The sequence below is a fragment of the Rhinatrema bivittatum genome, chromosome 16 (assembly GCF_901001135.1).
Source record: "Rhinatrema bivittatum chromosome 16, aRhiBiv1.1, whole genome shotgun sequence".
Lineage (NCBI taxonomy): Eukaryota > Metazoa > Chordata > Amphibia > Gymnophiona > Rhinatrematidae > Rhinatrema > Rhinatrema bivittatum.
In genome coordinates, this window is record NC_042630.1 from 15,492,106 (window position 1) to 15,511,249 (window position 19,144).

General features: G+C 42.0%; 1 protein-coding gene across 1 annotated transcript; it reads left to right on the top strand.

The window, feature by feature from the left end:
• Positions 1 to 9,495: 9,495 nt before the first annotated feature.
• On the top strand, positions 9,496 to 18,734 carry LOC115077402 (extracellular calcium-sensing receptor-like). The gene is made up of 6 exons (XM_029579691.1): positions 9,496 to 9,719; positions 10,016 to 10,307; positions 10,784 to 11,626; positions 16,549 to 16,776; positions 17,452 to 17,575; positions 17,821 to 18,734. The coding sequence occupies exons 1-6, from the start codon at positions 9,496 to 9,498 to the stop codon at positions 18,732 to 18,734; spliced, it is 2,625 nt and encodes an 874-aa protein (XP_029435551.1).
• Positions 18,735 to 19,144: the final 410 nt, after the last annotated feature.

The following is a 19,144-nucleotide window of genomic DNA, read 5'->3' on the forward strand; positions in this document are numbered from 1 at the left end:
TGCAGCCGATACAAAATGAAACATTGTATCTCTTTCACTTTGTTGTTTCTTTGTTGGAAAATATGAGAAAGAAAGTTGGTGATACCAAACCGATGCAGGTGTTCAATGCTGTATTGTATTTTTAGATTTCTTTCTGCATGGATTAGGTGGGGGTTTTATTTGTGTGTCAGAGCCACAGGCATTTACTTCTGCGAGGTCTGAGAACTCGCAGAAGTATTTTTAAAGATGCCCAGCACCCACAGACTCCAGCCAACAAACCCTGTTCCGCACCCATGAGGGGAATCCCATTTCTGCTTCTCTAAACCAGTGTTTTTCAAGCCGGCCCTGGGGTGCGCTCTCCCTCCCCTAATGAAGCCAGTCCAGTTCTTGGGATACAGACAACGAATGTGCATGGGATAGGCTCGCATGCGATGGAGGAAACGTATGCAAATCTGTCTCATGCGTAATTCACTGTGGATATCCCACAGACCAGACCGGCTAGGGGGGTTACTCCAGGACCCACTGCACAATGTCCGTTCCACCCCTGCCCCTCTACTTCCCTTTCTCTCTCTCTCTCTCCTTCACCTGATGGGAGCTGCTGACCTCTGCCATTTCTGACACCATTCCTCTGACCTCACCCACCTCTCTCATCCTTTCTGCCCCTGATCAGGGGGCCACCATTGAGAGGAAGGCGAGTGGAAATGGGGAGAGAGAGAGGGGACGAGGCATAGGTTGAAGCTCAAGTCTTCTGCTCATTCTAGAGGCACCTGTACTGCCTGTTTCTTCTCCACCTCCCGGATTCTCCGTGGCTCTTCCTGTTCACGGACCTAGGAACTGGCAGCCCTGTTGCCCTTCCTATGTTTTCCACCCCCCCCCCCAGGCCCTGGAACTGCAGCAGCAGCACCATCATATCCCCAAGATCACTTCTCCTCCCACACAGCAAAACTGCATTGCGGATTTAGAAGGGAAGCGTGCACCCCTTCAGAGAGGAAGAGGAGGAGCAGCGGGGGGGAGGGGGGAACACCACACCGAGCGCACGCTCTGTCAGTGTCCTGTGGGGGCAGCACTAGAGCCACTGCCTTTCCAGAGGTGGTCGTCCTGCAAGGGGGCTCTGGTCAGCTGATAATTTGCTCCTGGACGTCCCGAACCCTCGGCTAACTAGGATGTGTCCCACAGCGGCCCCCACACTTTGCAATAGGCTGCCAGAGTCTATAAGCCGTAAAGTCTTTCAGGAAACAGCTCAGAGTTTTTCTTTTTTTTTTGCAGAGGCCTGCAGGGTGCTGAAGCAACTTATTTTTATTCAGTGCAGCACGGATTTTCTTTCACTCATGTGCTTTTTATTTCGTCCTGTTTGATTTTATTGTTTTTTTTTTTTACTGTATATTTATTCTTTAATATTCTTTTATGTACTGTTTTATGTACCATTTTACATTACATTATGAACGCTTTTACTGCAAGCCGCTCAGGACTTTGGAGTTTGTGGGATAATAAATGTATAAAAATAAATGAATGAATAAAGTTCTGGTCAACAGTTGCTAAGCCGCACAGCAACATTTGCGCACTTCTCTAGATCTTAGCTGCATGCTGCTCCTAAAACCTGAGTATAGCTTTGGTCCTTACTACAAAAGAGCCTGACACCCTTTAGGTACTTCAGTGCAAACCCCCAGCTGAAATACTTGATGTTCAAATACTTTGGACAAATCTTTATAACAGGAGGTGCATTCATTTGAAACAAAATGAAAGAGAAACTAACAAAATTTTACTTGTTTTGCTTTTTAAAATTTTTTTTTACCACTGCTGCCAACAAAAGATACCCCCCCCTCCCCCAGGCTCCCTCTCCAATCCTCTCCACCCCCCCCCACTTAACCATATCTTCCTTTCATCATGGAGCAGGCGTGATCGATCGCCGGTGGTAATGCTTAGAAATGGTGCAGGCAGACCGAGGATGGTGCCTTTAATGAATGAATCTAGTACTTTTATTTATTTTTATTTATTTTTAGTTTTTATATACTGGAAGTTCCTGTATACAATACATATCACTCCGGTTCACAGGTAACAGAGATAACTATCGCCAGGATGGCGATTTACAAGGAACATATCAAGGAAAATATCAAACGATTAATCTATTATAGAGTAAAAACTACAAACTACAAACAATATCAACTTAGAACACATAAATAACGCAATGAGCTTTACATTATTGTTGTAATAACAGGAAGGTGGTTGTTGCTCTTCTTGCTTTCAGCTCTCAGGGAAAGCTTGAAGGAAGAGCCAAGTTTTGAGTTTCACTTTGAATATCGCCTTTGAATATTCACTTTTATATCGCCTTAGCTGAATTAGGACTCGGGGCAAGCCTTACAATGCAAATACCTTGTCTAAAAACTAAGAAGTCCATGTAAAGCCGCTGTGCCAGATACATTCATCCAGCTAACTAGCCCATATATTCAGCGACGTGGCCCTGCCACTGAATACATCCAGCTGTCCTAAGGTTAGCCAGATAAGGACAGCTCTACAATGCAATCACAGTTACCCGGTTAACTCCCCCCCCCCCCCAGTTCACCCATTCCCCGCCCACCGCTGAGATTGATAAATTCTTAGCTGGATAAGTATCTATCCTGCTAAGTGGCAGCCGCTGACCGCTGCTGGATATATTGAAACCTCCTTTATCCGGCTAAGTAGCGCTGAATATCGGCATCTAAATATTTTTAAACTATTACTGCTTGCTACAGCTTTCTTCTAACACATGCATAAATATGTTTATAAAACAACATTCTCAGCTTTAACCAAATACACAGAAAGTGCCCTCCTGTAAAAAAAAATAAAAAATATTATAAAAATCCAGCGTAAGTATCATTTTAAAGGAGAGCATTCAGCCTGGTCGACCTTAAGAGAACCCAGAAGGAAAGTCAGGGCATTTCCAGAGTTTAAGCCCGGGTAGGAACATGCTGGCCCTCAGGACTCCAGGAGAAGACAGCTCCTGTAACATAACTGTCCTATTTGTGAGTATATAAGAGAGGCAGTCCTTTTAACATTACTGTCCTATTTCTGTGTGATAATTGTTTGGCTGTGAATGTTGCAAAGAGAAAGCAACTCTGGCAACAACGCTGTCCTAACCAAGAAGACTGTAATTCAATGTTGCAGTTCCAACCGCTGTGCGGCCTCCTCTCCACCAGAGGACCCCAGTGAGCCCTGCTCCGAACTATCAGCATGTCCTTGGTCCTTCATCTCTGCCTGTTGTACTACCTCCGCTCCACCAGGGGACCCCAGTGAGCTCTGCTCCGAACTATCAGCATGTCCTTGGTCCTTCATCTCTGCCTGTTGTACTACCTCCGCTCCACCAGGGGACCCCAGTGAGCTCTGCTCCGAACTATCAGCATGTCCTTGGTCCTTCATCTCTGCCTGTTGTACTACCTCCGCTCCACCAGGGGACCCCAGTGAGCTCTGCTCCGAACTATCAGCATGTCCTTGGTCCTTCATCTCTGCCTGTTGTACTACCTCCGCTCCACCAGGGGACCCCAGTGAGCTCTGCTCCGAACTATCAGCATGTCCTTGGTCCTTCATCTCTGCCTGTTGTACTACCTCCGCTCCACCAGGGGATCGCCATGAGCACACCCCTCACGCTGGTTAAGCCCTTGTCTTTGCCTTGCAGCACACCCTCACTGCTGCCCTGTTTGCTCCTGTCTCTCCCATGCCTCCTTGCTAAGGCATCAAGTCCTTCTTGGCTCCCTGCTTTAGCCACTCTCACTCTGAGGCCTTCTAAGGTCTTTCCTTGTATCCCTGCATGTCCTTGAGCTGTGTTCTTTGGCCCTGGACCTTCTGTTTCCTGGTTTCCTTGCCTGTCCTGTAGCCACCTGGCCTTCTGTTCCAAGCCCTGCTCAGTGGCCTTCAAGCCTTCTAACCCTTCTCTGCCTTATGGCCTACCTTTGGCCTCTCTGTTCCCTGACTTGGCCTTGCTTGAGGCTCCCTTAGCCTCTTCCTGTTTCTAGGCCCTGCCTACCTTGATCCTCAGGGCTCTCTTTGCCTCTGCTGCCTTCGGGCATTCTGTATTCCATGTTCAGTGTAGTCCTTGTCCTGGTTTGTCCTGTCTTGTCCTAGCCTGTCTCACCCAGTCCCAGCTCTAGTGTTCAGGTTCCACGTTTACCTGCATCCAGCTCCACGCTTACCCTCACTCTGTTCCTGCATTCCAATTCCATCCTTACCAGCACTCAGCTCCAGTGTTTCGGCTCCATGCTTATCTCACTCTGTTCCTGTGCTTCCAGTTGCACCTTTACTAGCATTCAGTTCCAGTGTTCCTGTGCCCCAGCACAGCCTGAACCTTTTTCCAGTGCTCCAGCCCAGCCTGTACCTTGTTCTAGCGCTCCAGCCTCACCGGACCGTCTACACTCCATTCCAGTCCTCCGCCACTCCAGGAGGTGGCGTCTACAAAACTCCCTCTCCAGCTGCCCTTCATTCACAACATTTAAATTGTACTGCTAAAGTAAGCAAACCGCCGATGTATTATTTGCTTTGCACTATAAATAAAAGCTACTTATAAATGTCAAGACTGCTCGCACTATCTTATAATCATATTAATACATAATACTTGCTTTGTCAATAAACATTTCCAGTATCAGATCTCGTGATGAACTGCTAATGGGTAGCAGCGTAAGAGAGGAGCTTCTCTGACCCTGATAAAATATCCAGTTTTCTCTCATTTTGCTTCCTACTATTACCGAGGAAGAGATGTCTAACAAGAAACAGAAGAAGTTGTTGCCTGCTTTTTGGTCAGATAAAAATCCTAAACCTTCATGTTTGGGTAGTTCTCAGCAGACAGACAAGGGCTGGCAGGGCGAGGACTCCATATCAGAAGAATGGCCACTGGAAGTGGAAACCACAAAACTTTTCGAGAATATGTTTGACAGACTTACAGTGAAACTTACTGCTGATTTTACCTCTAAACTTGTGGTAGTAGTTGAAAAAGTGGCTCAATTGGACGCAATGGCTCAAGATAACTCTGCATGGATTTCGGAGACCAAAGGCCACTTGAACTTTCTCTGACAGAAACTCATAAAAAAAAATCGATGGGCTGGAACGTAAGATCTTGAGTGTGGAAGACAAGTTAGATGATGTTGAAAATAGAAAAATGTATGTATTGTGGGCCTCCGAGAGCGGATGGAGGGTTTGGATGCAACTCTCTTTTTTTTTGCTCTGGATTCCGTAGGCATTGGGTCTAGATGTAAAGGGAGGCCATGTTTAAATCAAACAAGCACATTGTATAGCGGCTCCCCTTCCAACTCTGGGTGGCAGGCCCCACATGGTGAGTCTACAGCTCCACAGCTATGTGGATAAAGCCCACTTGAGGTATAAAGCTCGTCAAAGATCTGCGGTTTATTATGAGCAAAACTGTGTGTTTTTTTCCCCCCAAGATTTTTCCCAAGCAACTAAAAAACCCATGAAAACTTTACAGATGTCAAGCAATCTTTGTGACAGCAAGGCTTCTCTTATAGCATGTTATACCTTGCACGCCTATGGATCATTGCAGACAACCAAAGTAGTATCTTCCCGGTCAGTTCAGGAGACACAATAATTTCTGGCTACATGGAACTGGGCACTAGCCTGACGGCCCGAACCATGACTATAGGCGATCTCACTTACCTTTGGTTTTAGTGCTGGGAGAATAATAGAGGAAATTTACAGATACTTTTGGTGTCGTTCAGGTCAGGAGCAGCTGGATTTCAAGAGGAGAGGAAATATCGATCCAGGCTCTTATAATTTTTTGGTTCCTTTTTTTTTTTTTGGCAGTGCTACTATGTTTGGTTTTGGATCTCTTTTTATTTTGTATGGCTTTTCCGCAATACTCCTGTTTTTACGTTCAGGCATTCGCAATATGGATTTAATAACTTTGCTTTCTGTGTTATGGTCTCCATGACAGGGGACATGGCACGTTGCGACTGGCAATTTATTTTTCTTTCCTTCTACATCGCGCAGGGTTTGACATCCAGGGTTCTGCTGGGGGCGGTGGCTGACAGTCCTATTCAATGATTCTTCTACTATCATCGGACTCGCTGTGTTCTTTACTGGGGCTATTTGTCTATTTTTCATTTTTTAAGTTTTTTATTTTGGCTTGTTTTGCATAGTCTCCTTTTTATTTGGCTTTTGGGTGCTGCCTTGGGGCTATACTCAGTGTAACTGAGCAGGTTATGACACTACAAGGTTACGTATGGGTGGAGATTGGAATTATTGAGCAGACCCTGCGTCGGACAGATCTGGGGCTAGGGGGCATCAGATTGATTCTAGGAATGGGTTTCACAGTTTCCTTCTCATGTACAATCTCACTGACCTTTGGAGAGAAACCCATGCTGCAGAAACTGTACCTATTGTTCTCCTAGGCAAACAGACATCTAGCCGGATTGATTTTTTTTTAATGTGTAACAGCTTTCTGGCCATTACCATTTCTGATGTGGATATTTTTTTATCCTGTACTATTTCTGGCCATAATGCCATATCCCATAGCCCTCTGCGTTCTTCTACAACCTGGAGGCTAAATATGACCTTGCTGGGGAACAAAAACTTTACAGACAAAATACAAGGGGCCATTGTGGGTTTTGATGCCCATAATCCATCAATGGACTATGAGCCCACTTTAAGGGGGGAAACTCTTATGGCTGTGCTTTGCGGGTACATTATTTTCTATGCCAGTTACCAAAATAAGTGATGGAAATCCAACCAAGTAGAGTTAGAAAAGCAAATTCAATCTTTGGAGAAAAAAAACAACATATCAGACTGCTCTCCCAGGACACTTAAAAAGCTAAACCTGGTAAGAGATGAATTAAAAGAAATGCAGATTCATGGTGCAGAGAAATCTATGCAATTCTTGAAACAAAAATGTTACAAACGTGGAGGGAACTCAGCCTCCTTACTAGCCAAGGCGATTCAAACTAGAAGAGGTAGCTCAATAATATATGGTATTCAAGATGGGGAAGGGAGAATCTAACAAATGCCATTAGATATTAATAAAATGTTCGCATCACATTTTGCTAGTTTTAAAAAAGGTTTGGATAAGTTCCTAGAGGAGAAGTCCATAAACTGCTGTTGATCAATAAGGATCTATTTAATGTTTGGGTGCTTGCCAGGTACTTGTGGCTTGGATTGGCCACTGTTGCAAACGGGATGCTGGGCTTGATGGACCCTTGGTCTGACCCAGCATGGCATATGTTCTTAGGTACAGCCCCCAACCAGATGAACTTGTGCTAGCTTCCTTTCTGGAACCCTTAAGGCTACTCCACATCACAGAGGAAGAAGAAGGCCTGCTCTCTACAGATATCACTCCTGATGAAGTGGCAAGGGCCATCATGGAAATGGTGGTGGTGGTGGTGGTGGGGGGGGGGGGGGGGGAGTCCGAGCCCAGATGGGCCTTCTTGACTTTGCTGAACCCATCTTTGTATGAGCTATTTAATTATCTAGGACACCTGGTGCCAGGGTGGGTAATCCTCTATGTACCATTGTGTGCTTTAAGGTCATCTTCCCAAGCTCTTTTAATGATTCCTTTTTTAAGTCAGTACCACTTGCAAGAAATAAGGTAAAAAGTTTTTAATATTGCTGCTTTTGATTTGTGGAATTCCCTTCCTTTAAATCTCCATGACGAGTGTGACTATTTGCGCTTTAGGAAACAATTGAAGGCAAGGCTATTTGTACAGAAATTTTCTGTTTGAACAATGTCTTCTGAAATGAGCAACTTCTTTGTAATTTAATGCATTGTATTATTGTTGTTTATGTTTTATGTGTGTTTTTATTTTTCAGTTTTAATAATTGTATGTGTGTGTTATGTAATCTTCTTTGAACATTGAGGAAGTATCAGAATAGAAGTCTGATTAAATAAATAAGTCTCACGGAAGCTTTAATTGTCGTGATTCATAAAACATCTAAAGATCCATTGGAGTGTTCCTCATACTGGCCTATCTCACTAATTAATACTGTTTCTTGTATCCTCTTTAACTCTATGCTCTCTTTAACATACAGCACCACCCCTCTACCATTTTGATCCATCCTATCACTGCAATATAATTTGTGCCCTGGTATAACAGTATCCCATTAGTCATCTTCCATCTACAAGTCTCTTCATTTAGTGCAATGCGTTCTAACTCCCCCATCTTATGTTTTAGAGTTCTAGCATTTGGATACAGACATTTCAAATTATGTTTTTTTTGTTTGTATTAGCAATCTGCTTATCAGTTGACAGGAGTAATTTGGAATCTCTCTGCTCTGTCTGCTCTTTACTTAATGGCACCTGGTTTTCTAATTGGATACAGAACTACCTCTTCTAGGGCTGAGTGACTCAGGTGGCAGGAACAGGAACATAGAGCTTGTGACCTCTACAACTGGATTCCCCTCTGTGAATGGACATAGGAAAACCAAGCCTGTCACATCTAGGACTAGATGATTCAGGGGATGGGCACAGGAACACAGAGTCAGTTACATCTAGGACAGGTTGGCTCAAATGACAGGCAAAGGATACAGAACCTTTCACCTGAAGGTTAGATGGCTCAGGGGTCAAGCTCAGAAGTACAGACTTTAATTTTCTTTGATATCACATCAATGTGAACATAGGTTTGTGGTGAATACATGACATTACCATATGTTAGTGATTTGCTGATTTATCTGAAGTTTATCAATAGTATCAGTCCTACTCTGAGTGGACCAGGTATCCAAAGCAGTAAAATGTCCATTGGTCACCTCCTTTCTCTGAAGTTCTGATATCCTGTAAGACCCTCTCCTTACTCATTTTATGCAAAACCTATACATGTATATTCTGAACAAATGCATGTCAGGAGTAAGGTCTGTGATCCAACGGTCGGCCACTCTGCCATTCGTAGCAAGAATTCAAACAAGATGATCCTATTCCTGACAAGTGGAGGAAGGATAGCATTAAAATTCCTGATCTCTCCCACTAGACCTTTACAGTCATAATTAAAATCAGAGCAAATATGTCTCTATAGAAATCAGAAGCTGCAATTATAATAGATTTCTAATTAATTCAATTATGGCTCAACTTTCTCTAGAGAGAAAGTGTTCCCAGTTCAATGAGTGACTAGAAACAGTATAAATGTAGGGAGAATCCAGCAAAGACCACTTCTCTTATGCAAAGTGCTATGATACTCAGAAATGAGATGTGTATATATATATATATATATATATATATACATACATATATATAAATATATAGACTTACCATACATATATTTATATTAATAAAGCTGGTCTATCAATGCGGCTTGCAAGATATCACTCAACAACTAATTCCAAAAGAAACTTACTGCCAACCAATTTTATTTTTTATGATTAATAATTATTTTATACATTTATAATTTTATTTATGACTAACAACCTGGCTTGCCACTTCTCATAAAAACTCAAATGCTTGTCATATCCAGGACCAGGTATTTCCTTTGTTTATCTGGATCCCAGATGGTCTCCGGATTGTCCCTCTCTCTGCTGATTCAGTTTTGCTCTCAGTGATTTATGCTTCAGTGACCAACCATGGGCTTTATCACAACAATGAGGCTGCTTATGCTGATGGTCCTGTTGGCAATGCCAACACCAGTCTGCCCAATTGACACCCAAGGCTGTACTTTGAAAAGTCAGGATGAGGCTGGTTATTTGCAAGTTGGAGATATCACTGTTGGAAGCATCATCCCAGTGCACAACTGGAGGGAATCGGAGACATCTTTCATCAAATATCCTAATCCTATCACATGCCCTGAGTAAGTCTTATGGATTTCATGTTCTCTTTAAGCTCTCCAGCCAGGAAGTCTAGTAGTCATGTTGGGAAAACTGGGATTCTTTGCAGGATATGTGATGTCATTTGTTAGCCTGACATAAGGATTGTCCAAAGTTGATGCTATATGTGAGATTTTGAGACCACGTGAGCTGATTCTTCAGATACTTTGGTCACATAAAACCTACACAGAATCCAGTTTTTCCAGTTCTATTATGGCTACTAAAACTCTTCACTACTGTTGTCAGAATATTCTCCACAGGTTTGTTGCTTTCTATTTAGATTTGTAGAAAGGCGCTATCGTTGGGCTCTGTCCCTGGCATTTGCCATTGATGAAATCAACCATGGCCAGAGTTTCCTCCCCAATATAACCCTGGGCTTCCTGATCTATGACTCCTGCCTGGCATTGGTGAGGACCATGAGGGGCACACTGTGGATTCTCACGGGAAAGGAAGGGCGCGTCCCTAACTACCATTGCCAGAACCCCTCCCGACTGGCTGCCATCATTGGAGATTCAGGTTCTAGTCAGTCAATGTCCATGGCAACACTGCTGGGGCTTTACAGATATCCACAGGTAAGAACTCTGCAACTTTGCTGGAAAAGCTAAAACAGGATGTTTAGGAAAATCTGATGAAGGAACCAATGTGATCTTGAAAGCTTGTGTATTGGATAATTCTTATGCTGGTTCAATAAAGGTAGTCAATCTAGGAATTACGGCAACACAATTTTTTAAAATTTGTTGACTTGAAACAGAGATTAAGAAATACGCCTTATGTTCTGCTGGATATTGGAGGCTTAATGGAATAAGTCTCCAAAGTGACTTCCCCAAGATGATACTGTAAGTGTCAAATGAGAGTCTTCCACTCATACCAGAACATTTTCTGAATTATTGACCAGTGGTTTAGCACTTTTCCTCTCTTGGACATAGAAGCAGCCAAAGTTGATCTCATAGATCCTTGGATCAGGTGAATGTGATTTGCTTCGGCCAGGTTACCACCCACTGAAGGGAATTTTGTGCTAAATAAACAGTGAAAGTTCTTATTTTTCCAGGTCAGTTATTTTGCATCAAGTCCCTTGCTCAGTGACAAGGCTCGGTTTCCCTCCTTTCTCCGGACTACCCCCAGTGACACTGTTCAGGCCCAGGGACTGGCTCAGTTGGTGCTGAGGTTTGGCTGGACCTGGGTGGGGCTGCTCTCCACTGAAGATGCCTATGGTGAAATGGGGGCTGACATCGTGAAGGAGGAACTACTGAAGTTTGGAGCATGCATTGCTTTTCACGAAACCATCCCTGTGATTCCTTCAACCAAAAAGACCAACCATATCACCAATGTGGTCCTGAGATCTTCCTCCCATGTCATTGTTTTGTTTTCTTCTGACCCTTACATGCTTCCAATAATGAAGGAGCTTCTAATAAGAAATGTAACTGGGAAGGTTTGGGTTGCCAGTGAATCTTGGTCAACTTCTCCCAGTGTTTCCACACAACAACTTGCCAACCTTATGAGTGGAAGCATTGGATTTGCCATCTATGAAGGTAAGATGCCAGGGTTCAAAAAGTTCCTCCTCAAAACCCACCCTTCCACCTCTTCAAGTGACATATTTGTTAAGCAGTTCTGGGAGCTGGCCTTTAACTGTCAGTGGACTAAGCCTCAAGATAACCAATCCTTAGTCAGCGAGAATATTGGTGCAACCGGAGTGCCCTGCACTGGAGCAGAGAAGCTGGAAGGTTACCACAGTCTTTACTTTAGTGAATCCAACCTAAGAGTCAGCTTCAATGTCTACAATGCGATTTATTCAATAGCACACGCCCTACGGGACATGCACTCCTGTGTGCCAGGGAAAGGGCCCTTCACCAACAAAACGTGTGCCAGCATCCAGGATTTCAAACCATGGCAGGTAAAACAGAGCCTTGATTTTTTGTTAACATTTAGTTGCTTTTACTCTCTCTACAAGTGTATGGCGTTGCTTCTTTCAAGAGATCAGTTCACTGAGGGCAATATTCAAAGCAATTTAGCTGCATTAAAACAGATTAATTCACCTAGATTGCCCTGCCTGCAATTTGCCCTCCTAAGCCTGGTCTTCCATAAAGGGTATATTTTTAGCGGGACTGCAAGGAGGAATTCTCAGGGGTGTGCTTAGGTTGGGGGAAGGATGATATTGCATGTACATGACATTTATTTATCTATAATTTAATTTATATTCCACCAATACAACATCTACTATACAAAACAGCATCAACATAATAATCAAAAGATATAAATTATGTATGTAATACATAGTCTTAAACACAGCAAATATTACATCACTATTACATAATACATGGTAAATAGATGACAATTCAGTAATACATGCTTCCAATAAGAACATAAGAACATATGATATGTATGATTTGCATTTTAATGTAAGAATGTCGGTATATAAAAATTCTAAATAAATAAATAAATAAATAAGAACATAAGAAATTGCCATGCTGGGTCAGACCAAGGGTCCATCAAGCCCAGCATCCTGAGTCCAACAGAGGCCAAAACCAGGCCACAAGAACCTGGCAATTACCCAAACACTAAGAAGATCCCATGCTACTGATGCAATTAATAGCAGTGGCTATTCCCTAAGTAAACTTGATTAATAACCGTTAATGGACTTCTCCTCCAAGAACTTATCCAAACCTTTTTTGAACCTAGTAAATCATTATATAATAAAATAAACTCCAAGAACTTATCCAAACATTTTTTGAACCTAGTAAATCATTATATAATAAAATAAACATTAAAAATAATTCAAAACACAAGCAATAACAAAAAAATTCAGCATTCAATAAATATAAATATACAAACAAAACCAAACACCAAGGCAAAGATATGCAAACAATCCTAAAATATAAAATAAATCTAAATGCTAAAATGAAAACAACAATCAATTGCCAGCAGTAAGAGCTCTGAAAATTGCTCTATTGTGCAAAAACTACTGAATCAAATTTGGCAGTTCTTCAACTCAGAGTAATAGGCAACCCAGAGCATTATAGAGAAGATGTGACATATGATCATGGAAGGATCAAGTATAAATCATTTACAGCTCTCTTGGTGAGACCGACCTCACATCCATAGGACTTGGAGAAAGGTCTCCTTTGAAGATTGCAGAGACCTGGTTGGGACATATTCCAAACATTTAAAATAAGGATAAGCTGACCCAAGATTATACAACATTTTAAACATAGTCACAATCTCTTTAAACTGAATTCTCCAAGATCTGGGAAGCCAGAGTAAAGCTTCCAAAAAGGGAGTAATATGGGTTGTACACTGATACCCCACAGTCAATTGGGCAGCGGTATTTTGAATGATGAATACTTTTTTGCAGTAATCCAGTCTAGGAAGTATGTTCTATTATTTTCAGGTCAGAGGTAGAACATTTTTTTAAACATGTTTGATCTGTGGTAGATGGAAAAATAATTGCATTTGTTTATCAAATGTAAGACTGGAGTCAATTAAAACTTCTAAAGTGCACACTTCATCTTTGAAAACAATATGTAGTCCATCTTAAACAACTGACCTAGTCATCAAAACGGAAGAGGTTTTCCTGATCCAGAAGGCCTCCATTTTTGACGGATTAACATTAAGTCTGTTCAAGACCAACCATTCTTTTATTCTCTCCACCTGACTATTGTCCACATTAATAAAAATGTGATGTCCACTTAGTGGATCAAAGTCCTTAATGGTGATAAATATATATTAAAATGTCAGACAAAACTGACCCTGAGGAACTCCATAATTCAATGGAGAACTAGTTGCCCTCGTGTCACTGTTTGCATCCGTTCAGTTAAAAAAGACCTAAATCAGTGGTTCACAACCTATTTTTTTTGTGTCATGGCACACCTAGCCTAGGGTTCACTACATCATGGCACACCACAACCTTCACCATCATCATCTTCTCTTCTCCTCCCTTCCTTCCTTCCCCCCTGGCATCATCACTTTTTTCTCTCCCTTCCCTCCCCCTCCACCCTCCCCTTATGGCATCATTATCATCATCACCTTCCCTTCCCTTCCCTATCATCTCGTACTCTTCCCTTCCCTCTCCCTCGCCCCTCTTCCTAGCCCACTGGTCCAAACTCCTCTCTGCTGACTACACAGAAACCCCCCAAAATATTGTGTTTGTTGTCTTTGTTGCTCTATTAGGTGCTAAAAAATGAAATAGATGGACCTCCCCCGCAAAAAAAAATTAAATAAAATGAAAACCAAAACAAAACAACCTTTTTTTTCCATGCTCAACTCCTACAACAAAATAGTGGGTGCAAAGTATGCATGGCGCTTTTCAGAGCATGTACTTTATGCAAATTTTCAAAGATAAGCTGCCCTGGGTTCTTTCTTTTTGGAACTTAGCATAAAGAGGGTGCACTAAAAGCTCCCACATACGTATAACCACATGGCCTACTTGAAAGTCGCCCCTAGTATGGCCAAGCATGCCCAGAATTCCGGAAGTTACCATGCTTAGTAAACTGCTTAGGGCAGCAACGTTGTGATGTCGCCTTCTAATCAGAGCTGAAGTAATTATTTATCATGATCGTCAATCCCCAAGAATCACCCAAGGTGTCTTATTACAGATTAATAGTACAGATTCGAAAGATACAATCCATAAAATAATTCTCAGTTCAAAAAGTACAGCAATACAGTAATTATATATTTTATTAAGAGCTGCATAACATTGCTCTAAGATACTAATCTAGGACGCAGCTAGATGTTATTTCTCTGTGGGTTACCCACAAATTCTTTTTCTTCTTCTTCTTCTTCTTTTTTTTTTTTTTTCCCGAAAGGCTGAGTAAGCCTCTTTATTCATCAAAATGTGGAAACTTCCAGCTGTGGGAGGTTCCAGTGGGTGTGCATTCAATTTTTTGAGTGATAATTAGGGTCCATCCCTTAAAAGGTGAGTCGTTAGTCTCCATTTATGTAGGTGACTCCACATGTTACTTGGGGAGGAGTCATCAATGAAGTGGGCAAGGAAGAGGCAGCTAGGACTGTAGTTCTGCTTGGTCTAGGAAGGGAAAGGGTTGGCTTTTCCTTTCCATTGGGAGAGGTGTTGTTTGTTCTCCAAATCGGTTGGAGGGGGTTCCAGAAGGCTCCTCTGTTCTGCAGCGCTCTGGAACGAGTTTGTCCCTGGTTCTCCGGGCAGGATAGTTTGTCTTGGAGGCAGAAGAAACCAACCAGGAATTGCCAAACTTTCCAAGTGGGAGAGGAGGATTTGTAAGTCGTTCAGGATTTAAAGGAGAATTTACCTCTAAGGACCAGATGGAGGGCCCAGTTTTCCTATTAATTGACACAAGATGCATGAGAAGTTGTGTTTTTGTGCTGCGGACTGTTGAAATTCTACAAAATTATCTTTTCCTATTTTTGGTACTTCATCCAGTTGTGAACATTTTGTTTACAAGAGACTGTGTGAGTGATCCCCTTGGGCCTTACAATTTCTCATCGAAGAATCCCAATCCGGAGTTGCGGCCAGGTTTTCTGCGAACCTTCAGTATCTGAGGGTGATTTCTTGCCTTTTCTAGGGAGTTTCCTACAAAGAAAGGGGGGGGGGGTTACATTTAAACAGACACAAGAAAAACTAACATAATCCAGTACATTCTGACTTCTCGGCATTATGCTAAGGGAACAAAAGCCTGCCCTGCAGTTGTGATAGAACATGATGAACACACCAGAGAAGATATCTGAGAGAATAAATTAATCCATGGAGTAAGGGTTGCGTCAAGTCCAACACTGCTCCAAAATCTGGTTGTATTTTTTCTTTCAGTTTTCCCTTAAGATTATAGTGTATGTGAGTCTTTCTTTACTATGTGGCATCATTAGTTCAGTTTATATTTATTACATTTGATTAATTGCCTTTCTTTCTTTGCAAATCAAGGTGATGTACAATAAAAATCATCTATGACAATAAAATGAATAAAAACTGTGAAAACCACTAAAGTTAAACATTAAAATTAAAGCAAACAAAAATTAAAATAGATGAAACAAAATGACATAAAATGCAGAAAAATAAAGAGGCAACAGTGATAGAGCTTTCTAGAATATCAGTAACCCAATTAATAATAAAAAATGGGCATACATGAGGGCCAATACAGACAAATAGCCAATTCCTAATTAGGATAAGCCTGAGAAAACAATCAAGTCTTGACTTTTTTCTGAATTTACAATAGTCTTTCTTATGTTGCAAGGCTAATGGGATGGAGTTCCATTGATTGGGAGCTAGGTAGGAGACACACAGCTCCCTTCTTCCAACTGGACTGGTATAAAAGCTTCCCAGAAGCAGGCGATGCTTAAGTCTCACAGCATGTTGCAATTGGGTAATTAACTTTATGAAGATACAAGGCACTGTATTCTGCTCCTGTGGTCTCAGTAAACACAATACGGGCATGAGAGAGATGTACCCAAGAACACAGGTAAACTACAGGACCACCACATGTGTAGATGGGAATCTGTTTGCCTGCATTCCCTCCGGCACAATGAGTTATATCAATGTATTAAGAAAAAGAGCGAGTAATCCATCTCTTTGATGCAGTAATCTAAACATAATCTCTCTCCTCTTACAACAAATTGAAATTGGCTAGCATTGGGAGATGACTCACCATACACTGTTTGTGAACATGTCAAAAAACATGGTAAAACCAAGCATAAAAGTGTTACCTTTACAACTTGCCTGTAGGGTCTAGAACAGTCCTTCTTTCATTCAATCTGGACAAAGGTGCTTATTCTGTGGCTGGATATTATGGAAGGAAGAACCATCCTTTGTTAAGAGTGTGATAGATTTGTCTTTTTGATCTCCCTCCCTCTCAGCTCCTGTATTACATAAAGAAGGTGCGCTTCGTGAACAGGATGGGGGAGGAGATGTACTTTGATGGCAGCGGCAACCCGCCTGCTGTATATGACATCATCAACTGGCACCTGCAGCCCGATGGCCTCATCAGCTACGAGAACGTGGGAAAATTTGATTCCAGGGCACCCAAAGGGCAGGAGATGCACATCAACATCAGCGCCATCCAATGGAACATGCAAAGCACAGAGGTAGGAAATCCATGCACTGCAAAGCTAGGGCAGGTTGCCTCTGAAGGGACAATCCAAAGGAGATCACCCCTTTGGGAGGAACTGGGAAGGTTTGGGAGTCTTGTTGATATATTCTTTGAAAACTTAAGATTTTGTGAGGCTTTCTTGTTAATTTGGGGGCTGGAGGAGGAAAGTAAGAGGGTGGTTGGATGTTCCTTTTTCTGCCCTTTTGTAAGAGAGAAGGGTTGTGATTGGGTTAGGGACTGCAATATGGGAATACTGTATTTTATTGTATTTGTCATATTATTGAAGTGTGATATTTTTAATATGGAGTGGAGGAATTGCCCAGTGGACAGAGCAGCAGGTGACAAGCCAGGGTTCAAATTACACTGTCTCAGACACAAACTTAAATTATGAGCCCTCTGGGGACAGGGAAATACCTACAGTACCTGAAAGGTGGAATACATAAATGCTTTGCTTAATGATGTTTGATTTTCATGCTGCAAGCCACTTTGCGTGTTCTTTTGAGAAAAGTGGGGAATAAAATTGTGTTGTGTTCTCTTTAATAATAAAAACAGATGTGATCTAAAATAAAATCCAACAGGACATCAACTTATGAATGATCTACATACCAGATAGTCACCAGAGATGGAGGAATTCTGTGACACAGCTTATATCCAAGCTCTCTCTTTCTAGGTCCCGAGTTCTGTGTGCAGCAAGAGCTGCTACCCTGGATCCAGAAAGGCGGCTCAGGAAGGAAAACCCCTCTGCTGCTTTGACTGCCTCCCATGTGCTGAGGGGGAGATTTCCAATATGATAGGTACAGGAGAAAATATATTGAATTCTTTTCTCTAAAGAAATAGATGAAAAATTATCAATGAAGTTGAAATTAAAAATAATTTAAAAAAAAAACCCAACATGTTTTATAAAATCGGTCCAATTAGGTGGTTGAGGTTGGTCTAGAGAAGGGATGTAAAGTCCATGGTGAATTGATTCACCTCTGAAATATCAGTAAATACGATTATTAAACTAAATGTAAGCAAAGGGCTTGATTTTCTCTTCTAGATTCAACAAATTGTTGGCCATGTCCAAGTGACCAGTGGCCTAATGAAAGAAGAAGTGAATGTGTCCCAAAGAGAATAGAACTCCTCTCTTATCAAGAGGTCTTGGGTACCATTTTGGCTGTTGTTGCCATTTTCTGCTCTATCATTACGGCTGCCACATTGTGGATCTTCATCAAGTACCGAGATACACCCATCGCCAAAGCCAATAATCGAGAGCTCTCCTTTCTTCTCCTAGGAGCCATTATGCTGAGTTTTCTTTGTTCTCTGCTCTTTATTGGAGATCCTCACCCAACAACATGCTTGCTTCGCCAACCTGCCTTTGGTGTTATCTTTGTCTTCTGTGTTTCTTGTGTGTTGGCCAAGACCATCATGGTGATCATTGCCTTCAATGCCACCAAACCCAACAGCAGCTTGAGAGGGTGGCTGGGACCTCGTGTGCCCATTGTGACAGTTTCTGCTTCCACACTACTTCAAGTCTTCATCTGTGTCACCTGGCTGGTGCTCTGCCCTCCCTTCCCAGAGAAAAACATGAAACTGAAGACTGGCACCATCATATTTCAGTGCAATGAATGCTCTGCTGTTGCACTCTGGTGCATGCTAGGGTACATGGGACTCTTGGCATGTGTCAGTTTCCTGGTGGCCTTCCTTGCACGTAAATTACCCGACAGCTTCAATGAGGCCAAGTGGATCACATTCAGTATGCTCATGTTCTTGAGTGTCTGGTTGTCTTTCATCCCAGGCTATTTGAGTACCCAGGGGAAGTATATGATTGCTGTAGAGATATTTGCAATCATCTCTTCTAGTGCTGGGTTACTCATTTGCATTTTTTTCCCTAAGTGTTACTTTATACTTCTAAGACCTGACATGAACACCAGAGAGCAGCTTTTAGGGAAAGGTACTGGGAAGAAAAGATAAAGGCTAGGTAGGCATCTGATCTGAAATGAATATCCTCTCAATATGAATGGTTAAAGCTAGCTGCATTTTTTTAACATCCTATCAAAATAAAAATGGTCATCTGTGTAATTAATTTATAATAATTCATCTACTTAGTATCTTTTTGTCAATCACTTTATATTGGTTTCATTTAGAACAGTATATATAGTTTGCAGTTTGGTATCTTGTTTGGATTGTTTTTGAAGCCATATCTGTGATTAATAATGGTCATTGGTAAACTGCAAGTCATGCTTTGGAGTTGAAAATGATTACTGGGCATTGAAAGCCATGCCTAGCAGCAACAGTGGTCAGTGGTAATTAGAAACCATACCTGCGGTTGACAATTGTCATCAGTAACAGAACAAAGCTGCCCCTGGAAGGTAAAAAATAAA

What these genes read in the sequence shown, in the direction of transcription:
- LOC115077402 (XM_029579691.1), top strand. Translation starts at nt 9,496, where the DNA reads ATGGGCTTTATCACAACAATGAGGCTGCTTATGCTGATGGTCCTGTTG. An exon ending in AATCCTATCACATGCCCTGA is followed by an intron (nt 9,720 to 10,015) that starts GTAAGTCTTATG and finishes CTTTCTATTTAG; the next exon opens with ATTTGTAGAAAGGCGCTATC. An exon ending in GGCTTTACAGATATCCACAG is followed by an intron (nt 10,308 to 10,783) that starts GTAAGAACTCTG and finishes TTATTTTTCCAG; the next exon opens with GTCAGTTATTTTGCATCAAG.